Source organism: Helianthus annuus, chromosome 10 (assembly GCF_002127325.2).
Source record: "Helianthus annuus cultivar XRQ/B chromosome 10, HanXRQr2.0-SUNRISE, whole genome shotgun sequence".
NCBI classification, from domain to species: domain Eukaryota; kingdom Viridiplantae; phylum Streptophyta; class Magnoliopsida; order Asterales; family Asteraceae; genus Helianthus; species Helianthus annuus.
Window position 1 is genome coordinate 65,477,702 of NC_035442.2, and position 11,137 is coordinate 65,488,838.

The following is an 11,137-nucleotide window of genomic DNA, read 5'->3' on the forward strand; positions in this document are numbered from 1 at the left end:
ACCAAGTTTTTTTTTGGGTTTTGGCCGGTTCGAGTCCGAGTTTTGACCAGGTAGGGGTGGAACTGGTTCCGGTGCTTCTAAGTCGATTCCTTTTTCTAAACCCGGATCTAAAACTAGTTTGTACCTACGAATCGAGTAGGGTAAAAACGGGTTCCTGGTCAGGTCCGAAACCAGGTTTTCTTTTTTGCCATGGGTAAATTGGGATCTTCCTACAACTTTAAATAAACACAAATGGATTCATAAATGCTCAACGAGTCCAACCATAACCCAGCCCAAATTTATTAAGCCCATCAACCCACTATCCTTTTCCCCTAACAAACATATAAATCTCCACATCTCCAATTAGGGTTTCGTAACTGCAGTTCAATTCACACACACTAACCCTAGCCTTAACAACAGCAGCCATGGCAGAAAGAGGAGGAGAACGCGGCGGATTCAGCAGAGGATTCGGCGGCAGAGGAGGCCGTGGTGGCGACCGCGGCAGAGGCCGCCGTCGCGGGCGCCGTGACACCGAAGAAGAAAAATGGGTACCAGTTACCAAACTGGGTCGATTGGTTAAGGATGGAAGGATCACAAAACTTGAAGAGGTCTACCTCCATTCTCTCCCAATCAAAGAGTACCAAATCATCGACCAAATCCTCCCAGGCCTCAAAGACGAGGTCATGAAAATCATGCCGGTTCAGAAACAAACCCGGGCCGGTCAACGAACCCGGTTCAAGGCGTTTGTGGTGGTGGGTGATGGTAACGGGCACGTGGGTCTGGGGGTGAAGTGTTCGAAGGAGGTTGCGACTGCGATTAGGGGTGCGATTATTCTGGCGAAGTTGTCGGTGATTCCAGTGAGGAGAGGGTATTGGGGGAATAAAATTGGGAAGGTCCATACGGTGCCGACTAAGGTGACGGGAAAGTGTGGGTCGGTTACGGTTAGGTTGGTTCCGGCGCCTCGTGGGGCCGGGATTGTGGCTGCCAGAGTGCCGAAGAAGGTGTTGCAGTTTGCTGGGATTGATGATGTCTTTACATCGTCCAGGGGGTCTACTAAGACTCTTGGGAACTTTGTCAAGGTTTGTTGTTATGTTTTTTTGGTTGGCTATTCGAATTTTATGTGGTTTTTTATAATTTTATATGGTAATATGGTTTAGATGTTGATATATCTAATGCTTGCTTTTTAGGTTAATTGTTTATAGATGATTTTATTAAAATGTAACATATTTTTAGTCATATTGCATTGCTTATAAGTTTGATTACTTTGTATTGATGTATACAACGCTGGTAAATGTGATTTTGATTGTGAAGGAAAAAAAGCAAAATTATTTCATATCTATACAATTTATTGAAATGTTTTTATGTATGGGTTTGAGGCATTAATAACCTAGACTCATTGTTTTAAAAAACGGCTGAGGTGTGCGCTTTGAGGCGTGCCTCAAGGCAAAACGCCCGAAAAACGATTCTGAGGCGCGCCTCAGGGGTTTCTGATATTTGTTTTTGATGTTTTTGACTTTTTGTGTCAATTTCAAGCGTGTGTTTTTGTTGAATTTGATGATGAATTTAGTTGGTATTATTATTTTTATAAGATATATAATTTTAATATTTATTTTTTAATTCTGCCTCGGGCTTACGCCTCGGTTTGCCTCTGGCTCACGCCTCGTGAGGCGAAGGGAAAACGCCTCGAAACTCGTTTCCGTTTTTTAAACCTTGGCCTAGACTTCATCTGTTTGAACAAATGTATGGTGTCTATTGTAAAATATCTGCCAAGAATTGATTTTGCTAGATGAACGTAAGGATCTTTGCTTGCGTTGGTCTATTATCTTTTGATTTTAATTTTAGTTTTGGTACATACATTCATTTATGTGATTTTTGTTATGATTTTTTTGGGGTAGAAGTTATTAAACTTGGAAATCGAGTTTTTTTTATCTATTAGCAAAGCTTTTCTAGACCTGTTATTGCTCTAGGTGTTAAAGGTTTTACAAGTGTTAGATTTCTACATATGTTTTATGCTTCTTTTGTTTTAAACTATGTTGCTTTGTTTATAATAGATTAATAGCAAACCATTGTGTTTATTTAGCATTGTCTCAATATTTCATTTCTGTGTTAGCTAATTTTCCATATTTCGATTGCCAGTTTTCTATTGTAAGGTTTGTATTTAGAACCTTTTGCGTTGTTGTTTTGTAAAATTTTCAACAGTTTTGCAACATGATACATCATTTTACTATGTATTGTTTTGTTGCTAAAATGATACTTTGTTATTTGCAGGCGACTTTTGACTGTCTGCTCAAGACTTATGGTTTTCTGACTCCTGATTTCTGGAAAGAGACAAGGTTCTCAAGATCCCCTTTCCAAGAGTACACTGATTTGCTGGCAAAACCAACTACAAAGGCAATAACCTATGTTGAAGATGTTGCTGATATTCCTGCTTGAGAATTTTCTAGAATTTTGGTTGGTGAGTATGTTTTGATTTTAGCATATGTTTTGTTACAGGATACTGGCTTATTTTTTGTTATTATTTTCTATGAGCATTACTTTATTTGGATTTTGCAATGCCAAGTTTATTAGATTTTATCTTGTTAAGTTCTACATAGACCTGGCAAGACAAACGTCTTGGTCGGGCATGGTAAATTGGTAATGTGTCGGAGTTTGTGCTAGTAGGGGTTGCTTAAAAGTTTGTCATCTTGGTTTGTTTAGAATGAATGCGACAAGTATGGACATCGGTCGAAATGGCCGCTTTAAAACCCAGTCACATTTGGTTAGGGGCATAACAGTTTTAACACGTAACCTGTCGTCAAAACCCAAAGATTTCTTATTTTATTCCAAGATGCAAGTATTAAACCTTTTAGATTTAGAATCCTTGAACAAGAATTTGATGTATCTGCACCTTGGATTGGTGCATAAGTAAATCCAATTTAAAGTGAGTAAACCCAGGGTAGCAGTGATTGTACCGGATCTAACCGAGCCCAGAAGTGACTCTAGTTAAAAAGCAACAGATCCGAAGCAACCCTAAACGATCAACCGGATAAAATCTCTGGCCTGACTATGATTTCACCTTTTGATTGGATTATCCAATGAAAGGTCATCTCAGAAAAGGGGCCTAACATTGGCCGTTATAATTTGATCTTATAAACAGACCACTTAACAACAAATAAGAGGCCTCTCTGTTACGAGCTAACCGGCTCTGTTTGAAGGTTTCCTGCCCTCGGAAGTGTAATGTCTTCATGCTGATACAGCAACACTTGACAGATTTCGCGAGGTTATATGAATTTGTAACATCAATAATCCATAAAATTGCAACTAATGGAAAGATGAAAAACTAAGAATCATCATTTGTTTCCTTTTCACTTGGGTAATTGACTATTTGACATTTGCTCTCATGTTTGAACCCACACAACTTTTTTTAACAACAATTTCTAGATTTTCTAGAATAGATACACTACACACACATTTCATGTTCTTGACTCTCAACACTGTTGAGATGTCCCCTTGGGGACATCTTAACCCGTTCACTTTTCTTATCCCGCTCGCTATGACCCATGCTTTTAATAAAAAAATCAAACGTAGCCCATATTTTTTTCCTACATGTGGCATTTTATAAGCTGTTGATATTATTCATGCTTTGAAGTAGATATGGTTTGTACTTTTTTGTTTAGCTGTCATAGATAAGGTCTATACTTCTAACAAATTATTTTCCGTTTGCTTTAAAAATTATTTGTAGCGGATGATGATACTTGGTTCATTATCTCTCTCTATAACTCGCATGTTTTGACAACATGAAAAACTCATTTGGACCTTGGATCATTTGATCAATGATTCAAACAATAATATAAATCTGTAAATAACTAGAAGATTAGGGATAATATTTAAACAAAAAATAGACAAGATATAGATTAAAATTATGCTCTTTCTAAGTCTTTTCTGGAATTTCTTCATCTCTCAATCTTAATCTTTGACCTATCATCTCTCTTGAAATTGGATGACATTACTCGGTAAATCCAACCAATGACAAAACTAAGGTAGGGTATAAAAAGGGTAAGATGTAGACAATTTTACCTCTACCTCGTAGAAATAGAGGTTGCTTCCAGTGAGACCCCCGACTCGAAAGTAGTTTTGCATCAAGCCTTGAACATAAGGTACATAACCCTTAACAATCGAGACAAAGGCCTATTAGTGCATGTACCATTTTGTCTTTTGGCTCAACGCCTCCACATGATGTATGATTAACTATCCGCCGCTTTTAACATTATTTTCACAAAATTAGTAAAATAACGTTAAAATTAGTGCAATTTCACTTTGTCTCCCAAGGGCCACACATATATACATTATATGTGCACACCAAAAGCGGGGCATATGGATGACAATATGCAAATGAAACAAAATAATGTAAGAAGGTAAACATGCACGAAAAGTTGAGTGTGTTATGGTCGACAAAATCTTCATCACTAAACTAAGCTTCGATTGGTTGTTTGCCTCCTTTCTGATTCTTTTTTCATGTTCCAATCGTGCTAACCTACGTACCAACGGCTAATCATAAACCATCATCAACAATTTTCACGTTTTCTTATGTTGCTTCATGACTTATTCGGCTTCTTTTTTGCATGAATGTTTGTAGCAAAACCGAAGTCCCTAGTATGAAGATTTTTCCCATTTGGTCATCATTCAATGATGATTCCATGGTTTTTGGTTGCGTGGCATACTCCTTGAAACATTCACAACTTAGGAAATTGGACTCGAAATCCAATAACTGCATCCTCATATGTTATTATCCAAACTTAAAAGTTTATCGATTATATTTTCCTGACAAGAAGTGCGGCATAGCAAGTAAGGATGTCATGTTTACAAAAAGCTATAATCCTGTCGACAAAAAGTGCATTATACCAAGTAGAGATGTCATGTTTAATGAACAAATAAATTGGAGCGATGATGAGAAGAATACATATAAAATTTTCAGAGTTTTCGATAAAATTTACATTACAAAGTGAAAAAACAGGGGACCGAGGCACCCCTGGTCCACATTAAGACCATACGGAGTGAGAGGGCAATGAAGAGGGCTATTAAGCGTCACGTGACAGCCATATCAACAAGGGGGAGTGGTAAAAAAAGCACGGGGTGGGAGGGACGTGAAAGTGGCATTTTTATAAAATAAGTAAACAAGAACCAATCAAAACGAACCTAAAATCCACCAACCAACCACAACATGTCACACCATCACCCCCTTAAGCTCCATGCTGGTGAAGGTTGTGTCGCCCCACCCACTACACCGCTCTCCACGCCACAATTCAACGTCCACTTCGTGGTCTGAGCTCCGCACATGCAGTGATGGACCCAAGAATTATTTTCTGAGGGTGTGAATGAAGGGTTCAACCAAACTTTTAAGGGGTGCGATGGAAATTTTTGCCTATAAAATAACAAAAAATAAATAAATTTTAAGGGGACGCCCACCCACCCAAGGCTTGCCTTAGGTCCGCCCCTGCACACATGCGAGTACGCTTTTATGCTCATTGAGGAAAATGTGTCGATTCTACATAGGATGACGTTAATCCGTTTTTCTAACATCTAAATTGGTGAATTTGAAAATCTCTGGCTAAAGTTGTTAGATTAAAATAAAAAAAGTATATAAGTAGTAACCGTATGTAGATCAGCACAATCAAAATCGTTTTGAGAACCGAAAAAGGGACACAGATTGAAACCGGGTTGAAACAAGTAAACACAGATGTTATCATCTACTATGATTATCTAACCGTTCAACAAATGACTTTAAACCCAAACCTCTTTTGAGTTTTTTAATGGATCAACTCAACCAGAGGCGGAACCACAATATAAGCAGCCGTAGCACGGGCTACGGCTCAACACCGTATTCGCAGTGTTACTTTTTTTGTTTTTATACAAAGAATACCCCTAAAAATACGAGGATACCCCTAACCATAAAGATAAGATAGTATAACAGTGTAAATCTAATTCTTTTTACAAGCCCAAACATAATTGTTAAAAGTCTATTAAGCTAGTCCATTAGCCCAAGACCCAAAATAATAATAAAACAGGCCTATTTATATGTTGATTATGGGGGCGGCAATGTGCCTGTTTTATACGCAATCGAATGGGCTCGGAATTTTTGAACAATATCATGGTTTGTGCAGTCGAAAAGGTTTTTTTTTTTTTTTCATAAAATAAAAGTGGACAACCTGATGGAAGGATTTAAGCTATGAAAAAAGAAGAGCACAAATCTATTAGGTATTTGTTTTAATTTTTTTTATTTATTGTCTTTTTTAATTTTAAAATTGTATGATGTATGATTTCATAGTAAATTTTTTTTTCGATTTTGAAGCAGAATCCCCTCTAACCGTATGTCCGTATGTATGGAGATTGGAGATCATCCAATAGAGTTTAAAAGTCAAATACCCTCCAAACTTGATTCTAAAATGTCAGGAAACAGTCGTTGATACGACTTCCAAGTTGATACCAAACCTTGTTCAAACAAACCCAATCAAAGTTCTGTTGAAGGGAGTAATTAAATTAATGGGTACGCCGGCAATCCCAAATTTGGGGAAACAATGCTCCGTCGGGGATTGTAAGCTCATCGATTTTCTTCCCTTCACCTGCGATTCTTGCAATAAGGTTCTTTTCTCAACTCTTTCTTAATTAATATCTCGGAATTTCAGTTCATGTGGTGCTTGATGATTCATAAGTCGTTTGATTCTGTTGTTCAAATTAAATAATTTCTAGCTTCATATATGTTTTTTTTTTCAATTAACTTTAGTTGTACGGTTTATAAAACACACAGTTGAAATTAGGGTTTATGTATGTTTTTGGTTTATTCATGTCTATTGATATGGATTCTAAGCCATGACTTTATTTTAGGGTTTAGAAAGGGCTAAATACAACATCTTTTTACCAACTTTTTTTTTGAACGGTGATTTTCTTTTTTAGAGATCCAATGTCACACCGCCTAAAGAGCGGCCCTAGTCAAAATCTGCCCAGACTACGTTGTCTTAACTGGACTCGCTCTGGGTTGGTCAGACTTGGTTACGGTGTTCCCCCGGAAACCGTACTGCCTCCACACGAGATGCCTCGCTGAGATAAGAGCCGGATGAAAACCGGGGTGCTGCTAAGGATCGAACCCCCCTTGGTGGCTTTGTCACCATCATTGCCCAATATCCACCCCAATATGACACAAGTGGGAATTAAACTAGAGTCTCAATTGGAAACCCAAGGCTCCTACCACTAGGCCACAAGTGGGGGGATTTTTTACCAACTTTTGTTAGGATAAGAAGCCATATCACAGCCCCGAGGCGTAAGCCTCGAGGCGGGCCTCAGAAAGCCTTTTTAAACCATGATATCACTTGAAAAGGGCAGATTTGCTGAACTTTTGTGTTTTTTTAACAAGTTTAACTTGTTAGAGATAAACACATACCTCAAATTAGGGGTTTTCATGTTGTAACCAACTGAAACAATTTGGCTGTTTGAGATATATATGGTTTGGCTTTCGAACGTTCGCCTGACAGTTTAAAACTTGGAAATGGTAATGTAAATCAAGCGGGTTGTTTAATTTTTTTTATTTTTTTTATATGTAATGTGTAGTCAAAACCGGAGCATGAACTCCCTTAAGTCTCAGATTGACGCATTTGTAGGTAAAGGGGTTGAAATTGACACTTCTTTGCTCGAGATAAGTAATACCCGAGTGTGTGAGTTTAAGTAGCCTTAATATGTATCTACTTAAAGAAGTTACGTTAATGTTTGCCATGAGTATAATAATCTAATTCAAAGCTTACTAACATTCCTGCAGGTTTTTTGTTTAGAACATCGGGGTTACAGCACACATCAATGTCCCAATGCCAGTAAGAACGATGTCACTGTTGTCGTATGCCCACTCTGCGCGAAGGGGGTTCATCTAATCCCTGATCAAGACCCGAACATTACATGGGAATCACATGTCAATACAGATTGTGACCCATCAAACTACGCCAAAGTCACCAACAAAAAGAAATGCCCTGTTCGCGGTTGTAAAGAAACCTTAACATTCTCAAATACAATCAAATGTCGAGACTGCACCATTGATCACTGCCTCAAACACAGGTTTGGACCCGACCACAGCTGTCCTGGTCCTAAAAAACCCGAACCTTCTTTCCCGTTTTGGCGGGTCAAACAAGACCCACCACCAAAACGTGGGACCCATGTACCGGGGCCCATATCATCATCATCTTCTTCATCGTCAAAATGGGCTACAAATTTTTTCAAGGCGGCGTCATCTGTTAAGGCATCAGCTGAAGCTGGAATAGCGAAACTGAGTGGTCCGAGCCGTGGTCAGGGTGGGACCACCAGGACGAGCACGAGCACAGGCACGAGCAATGGTGGTCAAGTGGAGGTGTGTCCGACTTGTAATGTGAAGTTTTCTAAGATTGGAGATTTGATAGATCACGTGGAGAAAGTTCATGAGAAGAACGGTGTGATGAAAGCGACGTTAGATGTGTGCCCGAAATGTAGCAAAGGGTTTCGAGACCCGGTCTCGCTTGTGGAGCATGTCGAAAGAGAACATCGTGGTACTTTTAAAGCTTAGACTCTTAGAGGGTTTCATGTAAGTTTGATTGTTATGCACTACATTTTTTGAAGGCAAAAGATCAAATACAAATAATCTTAACATACTAAACATACAAATTGAAGGAAAACCCAAAAAGACAAGGTGGCATTTTTGTAATTACCACCAACTATCAAAGTTACAACCAAAAATACCTAAAAAAACACAAATTTTTTTTAACATTTTTTATTAAAAAATTGCTACATTTCGTTAGCAAAAAAAAAAAAAAAAAAAAAATTTTTTTTTTTTGGCTGCTACTAAAAGTAGCGATTTTTTAATAAAAAATGTTAAATAAAATAAAATAATTTGTGTGTTTTTTTATATTTTTTTAGGTTTTTTGGGGGGTTTAGTTTTTAGCAATTTAGCTTGGGTGGGGGGGGGGGGGGGTTAGGTTTTTTTTAGGTTTTTGGGGGTGGGGGGTGGGGGGGGTGGGGGGTAGGTTTTTTTAGGTTTTTGGGGGTGGGGGGGGGGGGGGTTAGGTTTTTTTTTGGTTTTTGGGGGTGGGGGGGGGGGGGGTTAGGTTTTTTTAGGTTTTTGGGGGGTGGGGGTAGGTTTTTTTTAGGTTTTTGGGGGGTGGGGGGTGGGGGTTTAGGTTTTTTTTGGGGGTGGGGGGAGTGGTTAGGTTTTTTTAGGTATATTTGTAGAGTAACTTTGATAGTTATTGATAATTACAAAAATGCCACCTTGTCTTTTTGAGTTTTCCTTCAATTTGTATGTTTAGTATGTTAAGATTATTTGTAAAAAACTTTACCCTTTTTTGAAAATGTTTTAGACTGATCAATTACACACCTTTTTTTTTATGAAACAAGTCACATTTTCATGTTGACTTATTTTTGACCCAGTTCTGTTTTGACTTAAGTTGGAGGTGTGTTTTGTGTTGACCTTTTTTTCTTACATATGGCCACATGTAAATATGTAACGCTCTTGATTTTGGTTATGAAGATGTGGTCTGTTCTCTGTGTATATGCATGTTTGTGTAGATATATATATATATATATATATATATATATATATATATATATATATATATATATATTAATACAATCTTGAGTAACAGGATCATTTTAAAAAATCTCAAAACTTTAACTAAACTACATTTTCAATCTTAATAGAGGATTAATGAGCTTTTATTATTTGTATGTATATAACAATACGATAAGCTGTAAAACATTACAAAATCAGATAATGAATTTATGTGAGCATTTCATATATCCCCTTGAACTTCTTCCTCTTCTAATAATCAAACTTTACCTATTTTAATTTATTTAAAAATAAGAAAATCCATTTAAAAAGAATGTCTAATAGCATCGTATGTACCCTATTAGGCTTATGTGTAATGGTTTGACGCCTCTTATGCGACATCGCTATGTTGGGCGTGAAACACCACTCCCAAGGGGGGCTTAAGTGGGCTTGGCGTAGGGCTGTTCACGAGCCGAGCCGAACCGAGCGGACCTTTGCTCGTGCTTGGCTCGTTTATAAACCGAACCGAGCGGAGCAGCTCATTTAAAACCGAGCGTTAAATCAAGCGAGCATTTTTCGAGCAGTAAAAATTCCGAGCGAGCGTCGAGCGAAGTTCGAGCGATTTGGACAACCGTGTCGCCCAATTTAAATTTACTGAGAGAGATAGTGGCAATGTTGGGTCTCAAGTTTTTATGTCTTTAAAAACATGCACATTTCATGGCATAATATTTTTCTTATGAATAACAATGTCGTGGCTGACGAGGCGATGATCATATTGCACGAACAATTACGTTGAGAGCAGGAGACGATCAACTTAGGGTAACGACATGAAACATTGAGGCGATTAACAGACTATCGTTTATCGGTTTGGGGTTTAACTTTTAGTTTTGATTTTAATTTTTATTGGCGTGGTTAAGCTAGTACGTATAGATATAGTTGTAAATTTGTATATAGTTGATCAAAATCTAATAGATTGGTACATATAAAACTATAAATTTAATTTATATTTAAGTATATATGTATGTGTAAGTGTGTGTATATATATAGGTGTATGTGTGTGTATATATATGTATAATTTATATTTGTGTATATACATGTTTATAGATGTATATGTCTATGTGTATATATACTAATTAAAATAATAATTCGAGCCGAACCGAGCCGAGCGGACATTTGCTCATGCTTGGCTCGTTTACAAACCGAACCGAGCAGAGCGGCTCGTTTACAACCGAGCGTCAAATCGAACGAGCATTTTCCGAGCAAGTTCCGAACGAGCGTCGAGCAAGCGACGAGCGGCGAGCGATTTGAACGGCCCTAGCTTGGCGTAAGTGGTTTCATAGGCATGATTGTGGAGTGTTTGTGGACCTCATGCCATAGCCAATCAAAAAGGTCCACGTGAAAGAGGGCATGAAAAGAGATGAAACAACTGCGTGTAGCCTTATCATTAAACTTTATTTACCCAATATCTTTAATATTAATATATTTGTTTTTGCTAGTTTCATTTTAGTGGTTTCATTTTTCATTACCCGAAATAAGAAGACTAGAAAGAAGTAAGGTAGCGTTTGGTTTGAAGGAATGAAAGGTGGAATGGAATGGATCATTCTGATAGAATGAAAATAAACA

The 11,137-nt window shown here is 37.8% G+C and overlaps 2 protein-coding genes across 3 annotated transcripts; both read left to right on the forward strand.

Annotated features, from left to right (window-relative positions):
- The first annotated feature begins 343 nt into the window (after positions 1-343).
- On the forward strand, positions 344-2,556 carry LOC110885527 (40S ribosomal protein S2-4). Its single transcript, XM_022133226.2, has 2 exons — positions 344-1,058; positions 2,248-2,556. Exons 1-2 carry the CDS (start codon positions 405-407, stop codon positions 2,410-2,412), a joined length of 819 nt encoding a protein of 272 aa, XP_021988918.1. The 5' UTR covers positions 344-404; the 3' UTR covers positions 2,413-2,556.
- Positions 2,557-6,295: 3,739 nt separating this feature from the next.
- Positions 6,296-9,491, forward strand: LOC110885529 (zinc finger AN1 and C2H2 domain-containing stress-associated protein 16). Of its 2 annotated transcripts, XM_022133227.2 has the most exons (3): positions 6,296-6,597; positions 7,766-8,579; positions 9,308-9,491. In XM_022133227.2, exons 1-2 carry the CDS (start codon positions 6,499-6,501, stop codon positions 8,534-8,536), a joined length of 870 nt encoding a protein of 289 aa, XP_021988919.1. In that variant the 5' UTR covers positions 6,296-6,498; the 3' UTR covers positions 8,537-8,579; positions 9,308-9,491. The 2 variants fall into 2 exon arrangements, with proteins under 2 accessions (XP_021988919.1, XP_035834354.1); XM_035978461.1 differs by lacking the exon at positions 9,308-9,491 and having other exon boundaries at positions 7,766-8,619.
- Positions 9,492-11,137: the final 1,646 nt, after the last annotated feature.

What these genes read in the sequence shown, in the direction of transcription:
- LOC110885527 (XM_022133226.2), top strand. Translation starts at nt 405, where the DNA reads ATGGCAGAAAGAGGAGGAGAACGCGGCGGATTCAGCAGAGGATTCGGC. An exon ending in CTCTTGGGAACTTTGTCAAG is followed by an intron (nt 1,059 to 2,247) that starts GTTTGTTGTTAT and finishes TGTTATTTGCAG; the next exon opens with GCGACTTTTGACTGTCTGCT.
- LOC110885529 (XM_022133227.2), top strand. Translation starts at nt 6,499, where the DNA reads ATGGGTACGCCGGCAATCCCAAATTTGGGGAAACAATGCTCCGTCGGG. An exon ending in CCTGCGATTCTTGCAATAAG is followed by an intron (nt 6,598 to 7,765) that starts GTTCTTTTCTCA and finishes ACATTCCTGCAG; the next exon opens with GTTTTTTGTTTAGAACATCG.